General features: G+C 41.4%; 1 protein-coding gene across 5 annotated transcripts in view; it reads right to left on the bottom strand.

Moving 5' to 3' along the window:
* The window catches only part of SRPK2 (SRSF protein kinase 2), a 152,276-nt gene that overhangs the window by 39,441 nt on the left and 97,795 nt on the right, over positions 1 to 15,040 (bottom strand). For all 5 annotated transcript variants that reach the window (XM_080936553.1, XM_080936554.1, XM_080936556.1 and 2 more), the window contains one exon: positions 468 to 576. In XM_080936553.1, the coding sequence (XP_080792679.1) occupies positions 468 to 576 (109 nt within the window). The remainder of the gene's footprint in view (positions 1 to 467; positions 577 to 15,040) is intronic.

The raw sequence follows: 15,040 nt of genomic DNA, 5'->3' as shown, positions 1-15,040 counted from the left end.
GCAGCACCTAACATGCCACCAGGTAGCACGACCCTTGGCTACGTTATCTTAAAAGCAGATGTGGTGGTTTGTATCTGCTTGGCCCAGAGAGTGGTACAATTAGGAGTGTAGCAATGCTGCAGTAGGTGTGGCCTTGTTGGAGGAAGTATGTCACTGTGGGGGTGGGCTTTGAGACCCTATGTTCAACCTCTGCCCAGTTTAGAAAAGAGGGTCTGCTCCTGGCTGCCTTCAGATTAAGAAGTAAAGCTCTCAGCTCCTCCTCGTGCGCTCTGCCTGCCTGCACGCTGCCACACTCCTACCATGATGATGGTGGACTGAACCCTGAACCTGTAAGTCAGTCCCAATTAAATGCTGTCCTTTATAAAAAGTTGCCTTGATCATGGTGTCTCTTTACAGCAGTAAAACCCCAAGACAGCAGATGCACAGCCAAGCACAAGTCAAGAGCACATAAGGAAAAGAACACTTACTGCATATCCCAGCACAGCCAGACGGTAGAAAAGTGCCCCCATCCTAGCTTCCTAATGACATGATATCGACCATTGAAGAGGTCTCCAATTTTCACTGGATGATAGCCACCTGAAAAAGAAACTTAAACACCTCAGGAAAACACATCACATCTTGTCACTCCCTGTGTCGGACCCTAATGTCCTTAAAGGAAGCACTAAAGAACAATCAGATTGAAGATTACTCTTTTAGAAGTAAGACTGTTTGTTGCTTATTTTAATAAGATCTGAAACAAAACTTGCAGAGCTCTAACCTCGAGTGTGTAATTGGGTCATGGTGTGCAAACCGTGTGGGACTCCTCACTAAAATACTGCTTTCTACCGAGGAAGGCAAGTACTCTTTATACCTGGCTAAACAACAGTTTGCCTTACATTTTTTTCTTTCACCCTTCCTCCCTCCCTTTATTCTCTCTTTCTTTTCTTTTTTTCTTTGAGACCATGTCTTACTCAGTAACTCTGGATGGCCCAGGGTAGACTCAAACTCAGAGATCCACCTGTCTTCTAAGTGATAGGATTAAAGGCAGGCCCAACCACGCCCAGCTCTGTCTCACATTTTAAGTAAACTAGGCTAAATAGCCGAATTGTGGCATCCATTTAATGACAGATAACAAATGGTCTAAGAGGACAAAAGGTTAGCCAGGGACAACCCATATAGAAACTCATCACCATGGTCTTAGTGCAGAGAAGCCCTGATTGGGTAGCTTAGTTAAAAAGTTCTCTATTCTCCCCGAGGGCCAACAGAAAGAATGAAAACAGGCATCCTTGGGAGGCAGGAGGTGGAAGACCTTCTAGAATGAATGTACCAGAGACCTGGGAGGTGAGAGACTTAGATGAAATGCTCTACAGTGGGGAGAGGAAACCTGTAGAGCCCACCTCCAGTAAAAAGACAGGGCATCAAATGGAGGGATGGGGTTGTCATCATAGTCAAAAACTCTGACCCAGAATTGTTCCTGTATGAAAGAAACGTAGGGACAAAAATGGAGAAGAACCCTGGGGAAAGGAGGCCCAGTGACAGGTCCAAAGTGGGATCCAGCTCAAGAGGAGGCCCCAAGGCCTGACATTATTTCTAATGCTATGGTGTGTTTACAGACAGGAGCCTAGCATGACTGTCCTCTAAAAGGCCCAACAAGTGGCCAAAAGAGTCAATTACAGATATTTATTCCCAACCAATGGACAGAAGCTGGGAACCCCTGTGGGTGAATTAGGGAAAAGCTGGAAGAAGCTGAGGAGGAGGGAGACCCTGTAGGAAGACCTGCAGTCTCAACTCACCTAGACCCGAGATCTCTCACTGAGCTACCAACCAGGCAGTGCATATGAGCTGATATAAGGCCTCCAACTGCCGGGTCTAGTGAGAGAAGATGCACCTAACCCTATAGAGACTTGAGGCCTCAGGGAGTGGGGAGGCCAAGTGCGGAAGGGGTGGGGGAGGGAGTATGAGGTAGGTATGGGATGAATAAGAGTCAGACGGCAGACCAGGAGGGGGGTAAAGACTTGACTGTAACAAAAAAGTTAAAGAATAAACAAAATAAAAAGTTCTAAGACACTTAAATGCCCACCATTGCTAGCACTGAAGTCCCTAGGCGTAACAATATTGTGTTGGCAAACCACCACTAGTGAGTGTTTTACATACAGCCAGAGTAACAGGGTTTATCTCTCCAGAAATCTCTCTCATGCAGGAACAGACAGCTATTTTCTATGGGCCCCGAGTCTAGAATCCTGAGAGAATACTGGAAGCTTGAATATTATCTCTAAAAACAGACCAATTATACAAGAGCAACACAAAAGTATTTTTTAAATAAAACAAACAAAAGAAACACACTAAAAGCATAAAATAATTAACATTTTTCTAACTAGATAGTACATAATATTTCAAATCTATAGTCTACACAGTCTCAGATTCTAACTCCTAAATTTCTTCATAAAATAAGGGTCTCTCTACTGACCTTTTTTTTTTTTTTTAAATTCATTCCTATAAGAGAAAATCCTGACTAACAGGACACCTCCTCAACTTACTACACTGCAGGAAGACAGGAGTGTCTCCCCTCACAGTAGGCCCACAACAACAGAAATACATTTCACCCTGTCTCCTGCATGCCGGCCAGACCTGCTCTAACACACTGTCAGCATGACAGAAGACAGGTAAAGGCTTCACATCTCTCTGGAGTCACTTTTGTAGCTTTATCCAAGCCAGGTCGGGGTGGGGTAGACACAATATAACAAGATAAGAAATAATGCTACACACAGGCCCAGCTCACAGCCAATCAGAGTTCTAGAAAGGTTTAGCCAACAATCTGTATTTCACTATCATAGTTAACATTATCATGTAGATTTTCTTCTCTGACTAAAGTCAGGTGTACAAGTTTTCTTCTCAAATGGAAAATAACATTTACATTAGGTTATAAAACAAAGGGAACAAGAATGAACTACTCAGTGACCATTCATTTTATTACTGTGGCTTCTCCCATCCTCACTCTCTGTCACCTAAAACCAATAGGTTCTACCTACACTGATTAAGACTCTCTTCTCCCTGCTTGGCAAGAAACACATCTATTTATGTAAGCCAGTCAAAAGTTCAAAATCCATGATATAAAACAGTCTGGACTTTCAACAGTGTCTTTATCTCCTAATTAAAATAATATTACTTATTATTTCTTTTTAGACACCTCTCTGCTCTCTGATTGTGGTATTTATGCTGAAAGCTTTCAAAAGGAAATATTACAGAATTGTCATTAACATATAAGTTTTAATAAAGGAGAAACTAGGTCTGGACAGATGTCTCAGCAGTTAAGAGCCCTGGGTGCTCCTCTAGAGGACCCAGGCTCAAGTCTGTGCACCTACATGGTTGCTCGTAGCTACCTGTAACTATAGTTTTAGAGGATCTGATTCTCTCTTACAGTATCCATGAGCACCAGACACACATATGGTACACAGATACACATGGAGGCAAAACATCCAGACATATAAGATAAAAGTAAAATCTTTAAAGGAAAGAAAGGGAGGTGGAGCATGGGGGGAAGAAACTCGCTCCACGCAGGTAAGGCAACAGAGCGATACTTCCCAACACCAAACCAATGAACCGGGGCAGAAGATCAGTAAGGACATGAAGACTGAGCACACTATGTGTCAGCCTGACTCAACTGAAACTTACAGAATGCACTCAGTAATATTCTCTCAGGCATGCAGACAATTGGTCAAAAGAGATAACATACTGACTCACAAAACACTTGAATAAAAACAAAGTTCCAGTCATATAAACAACATTCTCAGACCACATGGTATTAAATTAAGAACCAACAGGAATTTAAAATGTACCAAAAACCTGAAAACTAACTTAAATTCTCCAAACTAATATATAATTTAAAGAAGAAATCTGAAAGAAACTAGGTACTGTAGCTCAGGCCTGCAATGCAACACAGGCTGAAAGATTACCCATGGCAAGGTCAAGTCCAGGCTAGGCTACAAAGTCAGTTTTGTGTCAACCAGGGAGACCATCTCAAAAAAAGACACACACCCCACACACACACACAAATACACACACAAACCAAAATCAACACCAGCTGTGGAGACTGATGCTTCTCAAACCAGCACTTGGGAGAAGGTGCTCTGTGAATTCAAATTCCCACTGTTCATTGATTCTAGGCCTGTCTAGACATTAGAATGAAACCCAGTATCAAACAAACAAAAATCTCAAGGTATTTTATGTATCTCAAGATAAAAAGCATGACACAGCAATATGAAATGGTGCTGAAACAGTGTGAGCATCTGTCACGATTATACACCTGTACTGAAGATCCAAAACCAAGTTCTGCTTAAATAAACAGCAGTGGAAATGAGCCCAAACAAATAAACAAACAGACAAAGAACACAATATAACCTAAAATCTGCAAAAATGAAAAACAATGAACAATGAAAAGGATTTGAGAAAACAAAACAATGTATTTCTGAGTAGAGCTTTGGTAGAGCAGAGCCTACTCCACCAAGTAAGTACCCTGCAGATGTGGGAAGGACACAGAACATAAACACACCTTTAATGACACAAACTGAAATTTAACAACAAACCCCCAATACTGCAATAATCCTGGGCTCATTTTTAAATCTGAGTTCACTAAACACAGTGTTATAAAAAGGGCACAGTAGCTGAGTATGCACGCCTGCATCCCAATACCTGGGGGGACAAGGTCTGAGGCTGGTCTCTGCTATACAGCAAGCGTCTGTCTTTAAAAAGGGGGGGGGGGGAATAAGTAATTTTATGAACATTATGGAAGAAATACTTACATACAACTGGTTCCAAAATACTTCCAAAAGATTGGTTCTATACAATCTTTTCTGAAAGGGCACACAAGAGAAAACCCCTCCAAAGTGAGGTGTCTGCCTGCTGCACTGCATATATTTATCTGTAAAAGTTATTAAGGATGTGAAGTATTAGAGTGCAAGCGACAGGTCCTTCTCCTGATGATAAACTCCAGCAAAGCACACATCTAAGTCAGAAGTATTTCCTGACTTCCTGGCTCAGGTAAAGTTTATTTTTCCCTGTGCTTTTTTTATACCCTCAATGAAGTCATCTTATGTTCTGTTATGTAACATAACAGAATGTATTTGTTCCTCATTTCTCTCTTCTGTTCCTGTAGAGATGGCAAACTCTTAGGAGAGCAGGCACAGGCTTCCTGTAAAGACATTACTTGGAGCATGATAGACAGCACATATGTAAACCCAACAAGCACAGCCATGGACATGAGAGAGGGCATTTGCTATGTAAAACAACAAGTACAGAGAGTGCTCTCCTTCCAAATATAAGCCAAAGTCAGGCTTTGGTGGCCTGTGTCTTTAATTGTAGCAGGAGCTCAAAGCTAGACTAGTCTATACAGTGAATAATTCAGTCCAGTCAGAACTATACAATGAGACTCTGTCTCAAACAGACAGACAGACAGACAAACAAGCAAGCAAGTAAAAATCAAAACTTTTTTAGGTTATTGTTGTAACAAAAGAAGAATGTGGAAAGCCTCATGAAGAAATCATGGAGATGGGTTTAAGTGGAATAAGTTTTACATTAAGAAGAAAAAAAGAAAGAGGCTGTAGAGATGGCTCAGTGGTAAAGGGCACTGTCTACTCTTCCAGAGGACCCAGGTTCAATTCTCAACACCCACATGGCAGCTCAACACTAACTCCAGCTCCAAGGAATCTGACACCTTCACACAGACATACATGCAGTCAAAACATGAATGTATAAAATAAAAATAAATATTTTTTAAAAGAGAAGGAAGAAAGGAAGGAAGGAAGGAAGGAAGGAACAAAGAGGGAGGAAGTCACAGATCTGGCTGAGAAAATTCTTTCCAACTATACAAGAGTTTGGATCTTCCTTTTGTGGAGAGAAATTAACAAAGTATATCCTCCACACTGTTTCTTCCATCTGGACAAGGAGAACCTAACTTAAATGTGCCTCAAGGAGTATTATCTAATACTACTGCTAAGAAAACTGCAAGACTGTATTTTATCAGACTGCCCATTTGAAATACATAGTACTTAAAGAGCACAGAAAGTACAGTGAGTGAGCGGTGACCTCACAAGATCCAAGGGATCATGATCTTCACAAAACTTTATGATCCTGTGGACCGTCTTTATAAATTAGGCACAGACATGAGCCAACACCAAACAAACAACAGTCTTTTCTATATGTCATTGTAATAATTTTGTGACTACAATAAAACTTTTCTAAAACATACTCATGTTGACATTTCTATGTTCCTTCTCTTGAAAAAGTATCTCCCAGCCTTTACTTCTCAAATGCTGGGATTACAGGCATGTAATACAATGCCAGGCTTGAGAAACAATTTTTCTAAAAGACTGTCATAAACAAAAGTGTCCATAAAGAAAACGTGAGTCTCAGACTGAAACAAGCCAGCATTTAAGCCTTCGTTTGCACTGAGGTCCACACCCGCCATGGTTGTTTCCTTTCTTTAGGCATATGGTTAATGAACCCAGGGAGGTGGGTGTCAAGAATTCTAAAAATGCACATTAGTTAACATCGGATCATAAATGGCTAATGGTGGATTTTCAAAGTCCTTGTCTACAGATTCACTTGAGTCTCATTTAAACAAAATAATTTATTCTAAACCAGTTTCTACACTTCCTCAAGTAGACACCACAAACTAAACTGTGGTCTAACATGATATGTAGCCAACCGCAGTACAACCTATGAGTGTATCCACGTAACAGAGAAGCTGGGTCTCAGCCAACCAGGGGCAGACACTGTCCAAACATGACCATATAAGGCAAATGGCAACTGCAGGGACCAGGTACTTGCTTGTCACTCCCCTTCCCGGTAGGAACACCTATGTGACAGAGCAGGGCCTTAAGTACCACGTTCAGTTTGCAATGCTGTCCAGTTCTAAAGTCTCTTTTCTAGTCCAAATAATCTACACAAATTTAACAGTTTTCTAGGCTTTTGGTTGGTTTTTAACACAGTAATTTAGGTTACAAGCTTCTGATATATGTCTACTATAATTAAATGACAGATTGTTCAAGTATGTTAATTCCCTCCAGTTTCAGATCAAACAGTCAAAAGAGTTAATAACCAACATTTCCCTTAGTTGTTTTTATCTTTTCTTAATGCCAGATACAACCATTTCTTGCTTCAGGATTTCTTTGACAGAATAATTTAAAACACTGTTCCATGAAAAATATCCTTCCCTTTGACTGAAAAACATCATCTTCAGAAACCAAATACAGTGGGAGGTGCGTCCGTTTTTCTCATTACAGAAAAGTCTTCCAACTATCTAATCTATGGTCACACCATCTTTTTGAGTACACTGTAACTGTTCTCAGACACACCAGAAGAGGGCACCTGACCTCATTACAGACGGTTATGAGCCACCATGTGGTTGCTGGGAATTGAACTCAGGACCTTTGGAAGAGCAGTCAGAGCTCTAACCACTGAGCCACGTCGCCAGCCCCCTTCTTGGCTATTTCAAGCTAAGAATGACATTGCACACATTTGAGACTTTAAAACTGAATTAAACACTAAATCCCTTCATCCAGTTTCAATCTATTGCTATTCCCAAACTATTTATATTTTGTAAGGTAGGAGAGTGGATCAGAGTACACAGCAGCTGGCTGACACTGGCATGTCTGCTGGTGGATTTTAACTGTCAACTAGACAGAACCTGTCACCTGGAAAGAAGGAGTATCAGCCGAAGAGTTGCCTTGACCTTGACTATGGAACATTTTCTTGATAGTTGACTAATACAGGAGAATCCGACCCACTGTGGATGGTGTCACTACTCAGGTGGTCCTGGGTTGTATAAGCTGAATGAGCAGGAGCCAGAGACAACAAGCTAGAAAAGGCAGCATCCCTGATGGCTCCTGCCTCTAGGTTCCTATCCTGGCTTCCCTCAGTGATGGACTATTGCATTTCCTCACAGTGTTTATCAAAACAACAGAAAGGAAACTAGAATAATGTTACAATAGTCTAAAGCACATTTTCATTCATTTAAAAAAATAAAAAGCGTGCGAGCACACACACACACACACACACACACACAGAGACACGTAAAATAAAACTGACTTTTGAAACTTATTCTCATTTACGTTTTAGTTCTATAAAAAAGATCATGGCCAAAAGCAGCCTGGAAAGCAGTGACCTGGTTTATGGATCTTGTGTCATAGTCCACCCAGGGAAACCAACGCAGGAACTCAAGGCAAGAACCTGGATGCAGGAACCGAAGCAGAGCCCATTAAAAAGCCTGCTCCCAGGCTTCCAACATCTTTCCACAATCCTCGCCACAACAACACAACTGGTCTGTCAAAGCAGCATCCTACTCCCAGCACAACTTTCGTCCTGCTTTACAATAAACACCATAACCAAAGGCAACGTGAGGAGCAAAGGCTTGATGTGAAGTACAACTCACAATCCCTCACCAAGGAAAGCCAAGTCAAGAACTCACTCAAGCAGGAACCTAGGGAAGGAAGCTGAAGCAAAGGCCATAGAGGAAGGCTATTCACTGGCTTGCTCCCTGTGGCTTCTTCAGCCAGCTTTCTTATACAATTCACACTAGCTATAAAAGGGTTATAACAGCCACAGTGCCTGAGCCCTCACATATAAATCAATCAAAATAAAAAATGCTACACAAGTTAGCCTACAGGCAATCTTACTTATGGAAGCATTCTCTCAACTGAGGCTCCCTCTTTCCAAATAACTCTTAACTTGTGTGAAGCTGGAACCTGACATAAAACTGTTCAGCATAAGCCCCTCTTAAGCCCTTCCTTATTTTATAATCTAAAATTAATTAATACTTCCCAGTTTAGTTATCTGTTGGGAGCATAGCACAAACACTCTTGTACCCACAGATTTACAGGAACATTAATCACACTGTACTGTCCTCTCAAAGGAATGGACGTAAAACCTGTTCTTCCATCCAGATAGCTGACCATACCAAGCTTCTACAACCAGGACCAGAGAGGCTAGTAATCTAAATGACCCTTACAGGCAGAAACTCCTAAGTCCCATAATCAGGACCAGATGACCCTTGCATTATCTGAATAGCCAGGGGCCACCCCAAGCTTCCACAACCAGGAAAAGAGGTTGTCAATTGTCCGAACGACTTCTGCACTATCTGTATGACTGAAACCAGGCCAGAATCCTCCTCTGGTAGTACATCTCTAGAGTGTATGTTCTTGGAAGAAATGACATGTACCCTGAGTTGGTTTCAATGTAATTATGCCTGCTTGTGTCAAGAAACTGTCTCTAAATTATACCATGTTAAAATTTGTTGAGAATAAACTGGTGGATCACTTTCGAAAAGGTCTGATCAACGTAGATGAAGCCAATACGAACTATGTTTCATTCTCACCGATTGGCAGTTCATTTCCCTGACTGACACCTTCAGAGACCTCCCCCAGCCCCTGCAATCATCAGAAAGGCAATACACATACCAACTTCTACATTCATGCATTTGGTACCCAACACTATTAATAATATGGATATACTTTCTTAGTAGACATTAGATTTACATCTGTGCCAAATGGAAGTAGCAGATGAATTTATGCCTTAAGAAAAGGAGCTAGTTTGTAGTATCTACATGTAAACTATACATATTTAGGAGTCTATATCATTCTTTTATTGAATTCTATGCCTATATTCTAAGGTATTGTCAAAGAAAGACATATAATAGTATCTTTCAAACTATCTAATCTTCTGGAATCCTGACAAAAAATAAATTAAAATAAATAAAACCCCAACTCCATTCTTTGTATGAATGGGTTTCTGATGTGTTTGTATGAATGAGCTTGTGATGTGTTGTCATGAATAACCTTGTGCTGTGTTTGTTATATATATGAGCTTGTGATTTGTAGCTGAAATAACCATGCTGTTTCTAAGGACAGCTCAGAAGTTACCAGCTCCCATGTCCATTTGCCTTACAACTCAGTTTCCAGGTAAGAAGTCTGTTAACTCTGAGGTCATCATGCTATGCCACATGGCAATACACACAGGAAAATGCACATATAGCTTCCCTTAGTAGGCCTGGACTTAAAGCCCAGCACAAACAACTGGGAGCTTTCAGATAACTCTGCACCCTAGCCAGAACTACTTCCATGTGTTAGAGAAGTTCAAATGTGATCACAGACAGTGTAAAGAAGAGACAAGCTTTCCAGCTCTGTTCATGAAATATCTCACATACACTCGTGTACTAAATAAATGTTCATGTGAAATATCTCACATACACTTGTGTATGAAATGCAAGGTCCTCAGCTCATTACTCCAACGCTGAGACGTGGTGGAAACATTAAGAACCTAGTTGGAGGACACTGGGCATGTGCCCTCGAAGTGGATCTGTAGTTCTGCCAGTTTCTTCCTCATACTTACTGAGTCCTGTTCATATTTAGGTGAACAAGCTGTTCCCCCTCATCCTCACCAGTCCAGCATCCATGGATCAGGAGATCTGAACAAGAACCTAGGAAACTGTGAGCCAAAACAATTCTTCTCTTTAAATTATTTGTGCCACGTATTTTAGTCACAGGCATACAAAGAAACTAGTATGTTCCTGATACCTAAAATCATGAGCCAAACAAAGAGGTAGTTTAAAGCTTCCCCATAGCACAGTTTGTCACGTCATGACAACCAGACCTGTCCTAACTAAATCATGACAAAGATCACACATGGCTGCCTCACTGAGTCAAAGTAAACACGTGCCCACAGTCCTTAAAAACCAAAGTCAGTATTTCTAAACCTTATTAATCTTTTCCTGTAGGCTTTTCAACTGTCTTATCTCTTCTCCTCTGTCTAGAACTGTGCTTAGATATCCTACCTTAAAGACCACACACCCCATTTCTTCACTGCTAAAGCTCTCTGAGGATATGCCATGCTTTTTGCATAGGTTACTGTCTCCCTCCCATAACTGACCCTCAATCCATAAGTCACTAGCTGCCCCCTAACAAGCGTCCCCTCGGAAGGGACTAGCATGGTGCACATGGCTCTGGCAGGCACTGCTGTTCTCCCCTCATTCCCTCTGCCTTGCTAAAAAAACATTAGATCCCATTCCTGAAGCTAGGCACCAAGGTCTACTTCCTTACTGACCACTTCCTCCTCCTGAGCCTGGTTAAAGTCTAGCAATCAAAGCCCCCTTTGGCTCACCTAATTAACATGCCCAATTATACTTAACACCTCATCCTAACATGGGGTTTCCGGAATGCAGAAACGTAGAGACAGAAAGAAATGGGTTTTGATAACAGGGTCATTAAGATGGCAAATAGAGATTGGTAGCTGACAATGAATGCTTTCCTCAGGAGGTCCTAAACATGGTCTACAATGGTGGCAGTAGTTATATATTTCCAAGCGTATAGTTAAAACCACTGAAATGTTCCCTTTAAAGTGGAGAAAGTTGTGTGTGTGTGTGTGTGTGTGTGTGTGTGTGTGTGTGTGTGTGTGTGTGTATAAAATATCTCACGAAAGTCTATGAAATTGAAAAAACAGCAAGTTTGTTGTTATTTGAGGTAAGTACCATGGTGGCCTTCAATTTGCTATATGCAGCTGAGAATGTCCTTGAACTCCTGACCCTCCCTGTGCATCCCACCAGCCCCCATATCTGGCTGGACAAGGTATCGATCACAGACTACTCATCAGCAAGGAGAATCCCAAACGGTATGTGCAGCTGAAAACAAGAGGCCCTGTCTCGGGCAAGGGGGAAGGGAAGACAACACCAAGGCCTCCACCAGGCAGGGATGGGGAGGATAGGTTTTAAAGAGAAGAAAAAACACCACACTAGAATCTTTTCTCATCGCCCAAGGGAAAAATAAAAGAAACAAATGACTCCAGAAATTACAGTATTACCAGCTCTGTTTATGAATGCGTTTAGAACACTACCTGAAGCCCGCCCCCAAATGAGAATCAAATATGCTAGTCCTTCCGGAAAATCAGTAGATCTCCCTGAGGAATGAAAGTAAAAACTGATTTCTCTAAAGCAAAATGAAGCGGTCAGTTATGTTCCAGCAAGTCTGTAAGAGAAATGGAGGAAGAAAGAGACAGGAAGAAGGAACATGGAGGATAAAGCTGGAGCAAAACAAAACATTAGGCAACAGTTGGAAAGGCCAGTAAGATGGTGGCTGAGGGTGGGCTGGGGAGGCATGTGTCCTGTCCCTCACTACTGCTATGTCTTACTCTGATATAGACCCTGGCCTGGCAGGGGTGAGGAACAGGAAGACTACATAAGAGAGCATAGGCTGACCTCAGCCCAGACCTATAGAAGCCTCTTCTGTGGACTATAGGAGAGCAGAGGTGGAAAACAAGAGCCACTGACATTTAGAATGGATGAGGGAAAGAGCAGTCAAAATAAAACAACACACACACATACACCCCATCATAATGCACATTTCTTTGTATACTAACATTATCACCACTATCATCAATCACCACCACCACTGTCATCATTATCCTCACCTGGGAATATCCATACAATGAACTATTACTAGGAAATCAGTAAGGACCTAACCATGCACCCCACATAGGAAACTGGTGAAGGTGTTAACTCTTCATCCAGAAGACCTAGCACCATGTTGGGTGGCTCACAAGTGCCTAAAACCCTGCCTCCAAGAGATCCATTTCTGCTGGAATGAGACTTCTGGACAGAGCTTCAGTGCATCTGCTGCTGTGAGATTGGGGGCAGCATTTAAGTTTTTAAAATATCAAAAAGAGTGGAAATGGACAATTATATTCTACAAAACACTTGAGACTACATGATACCATTTTAATAGATAAAAACTAGTATTCTATAGGACAAGGTTTTTTTCATCTTGGCATTGTTAGGACCTTAGTAATTTTCATAACAGAAACTGAACTAAACATAGATTTCGACACATCCTAGGCCTCTACCCAATAGATACAGATGAAGCAGCCTTAACTATAAAAACAATAACAGCAAAAATCTCTAGACATCACACGCAGAAAACTCCCCTTGTCGATGAAGAACAGACCTTTAGAGAAGTGTCTCGGAAATGTTGCTTTATTCTGAAAGGTAAAGAGACATTCTCGCTATAATGAAGTAAACTGTAGACTCTGGAGAAAAGGGAAGATTTAAGTGTAAAGTCAGTCACACTTAGAAGCAGCATATTAAAATACAGAAATCAAACTCTAGCAGGTGATACTTCTCACAGATGGAAAGCACAGAGGGGACAGAGAAGAACAGTGCCTGCGCTCAGAAAGAAAGTCTAAGTTCATAAATTAGTGTTTATAATATGCTTCTAAGACACCCCTCAAATGTCTAAAGATACAGCCTCTGTGTTCTACTCAAATGTACACCATTTCTGAGAGCTCTGGAACACCAGGGGGCAATTTTAAGATTTAATGCAGAAATGAGAACCTGGATTCTATAGTTTATAGGTCCTTCAGGTCTACTGACCAATCACCTGCCACCTTCTCAGACATACACTGCCTTTCTTGTTATTTGTTTTGTTTTTTGAGACCAGTTTCTCTGTGTAGCCCTAGCTCTCCTATAACTCTCAAACTGAGCTCAAACCCAGAGATGCATCTGCCTCTGACTCCTGAGTGCTAGGATTAAACTCTGTGTACCACCACCACCTGGTCCCGTACTGCCCATTTTAAGAGACTCAGTTGTCAGAACAAAACAAAACAAAACAAAACAAAAAACAAAAAAAAAAAAAAAAAACTACTCACTGTACCAGGATACATCAAATGCATCAGATAAATAAATCAAATACATCAAATAAATCAGATTTAAAAAATACACAGCTTTGACCACAGTAACATTCATATTGGTAAAAAGAGGATACATGAACATTAAATAAATGTTATATATATATATATATATATCAAATAATGCTGTGCCAGAAGGAATGCTGTAACTTATGAGGGGTCCTTATAGTTGATTAGGGTTTCATGAAGACATATTCAAGGAAACATTTTCATACCAAATCAAGCTGTGCTGAAACTGTCTATGGAGTGGTGACAGGGTAAGATGTCACAAAGCTACCAGCTCATCAGAGAGTGACTGAGGAACACCAGAAAGAGCCAGGAGCTCTGGAGCAGATCATTCACAGCAATGCTGTTGCTTACATCAGTGGTTCTCAGCCTGTGAGTCACAACCCCTTTGGGACGGTCACAAATCAGGTGCCCTGGTTATCACTCATTTATACTGTGATCATAACTGGCAAATCTAGCAGCATGAAGTACAAAATAATTTTGTGGTTTGGGCTCATTACAACATGAAGAACCATGTAAAATGGTCACAGCATTAGGAAGGTTGAGAACCACTGTCTTGAACAGTGAGTCACACACAAAGTGCAGAATGGAATGGGGGCCTTCACTTAGTTCCAGCTTTGGAATTCCTTAAGCATGGTACCTGGACTGGAGACGGCTCAGTGGGTAGCCTGTCTCGCTTATGCAAATATAAGGACATGGACACAGTTTTCCCCCAGTCACATACAGAACAGGTATGGATGGCTGTACCACAACTCCAAGGGAGAGCAAAGCAGGAGGCTTGCCAGCCAGCCATTCAAGTCACAAACAGTGAGCTTCTCCAGAATCAATGAGTGACTACTCAAAGGACACTCAGCATCCTCCTCCAACTTCCATGCATGTGTACACACACACACACACACACACACACACACACACACACACTACATACCCATTATGTGGGCAAACTACAGCCTTCAATGTACACTAAAATTACTTGGTTAAAGACCTGCAAGACCCCCAAAGAGCATATGGTATGAACTACTGACCCCTCATGATACAAGCATGTATGCGGAGACTCATGAGGCAAGTATGTATTACATAGGACCCTGGAAGTGTTTGCTCACACATATCCAACTCATGTGCTTTGGTTTGGGATAAACCACATCACCTATTGCTACAATTCCTCCCCAGACAACTGCCCAGAGATGACAAACAAAGGAAGACAACTAGTGCTGACAGTTGTCAAGACTAAGGAAATCCTCCTTCATCAGACAGAGGGTACAATCTAAGGGAACAAGCTGTAAATGGAGATACCAGAAAAACACAGTGTCACATACTTCATTTTTATCTC

The sequence above is a fragment of the Micromys minutus genome, assembly GCF_963924665.1.
Source record: "Micromys minutus genome assembly, chromosome: 23".
Taxonomy (NCBI): Eukaryota; Metazoa; Chordata; class Mammalia; order Rodentia; family Muridae; genus Micromys; species Micromys minutus.
Note: the sequence above shows the minus strand (reverse complement) of the source record. Positions and strands in the feature narration are given on the sequence as shown.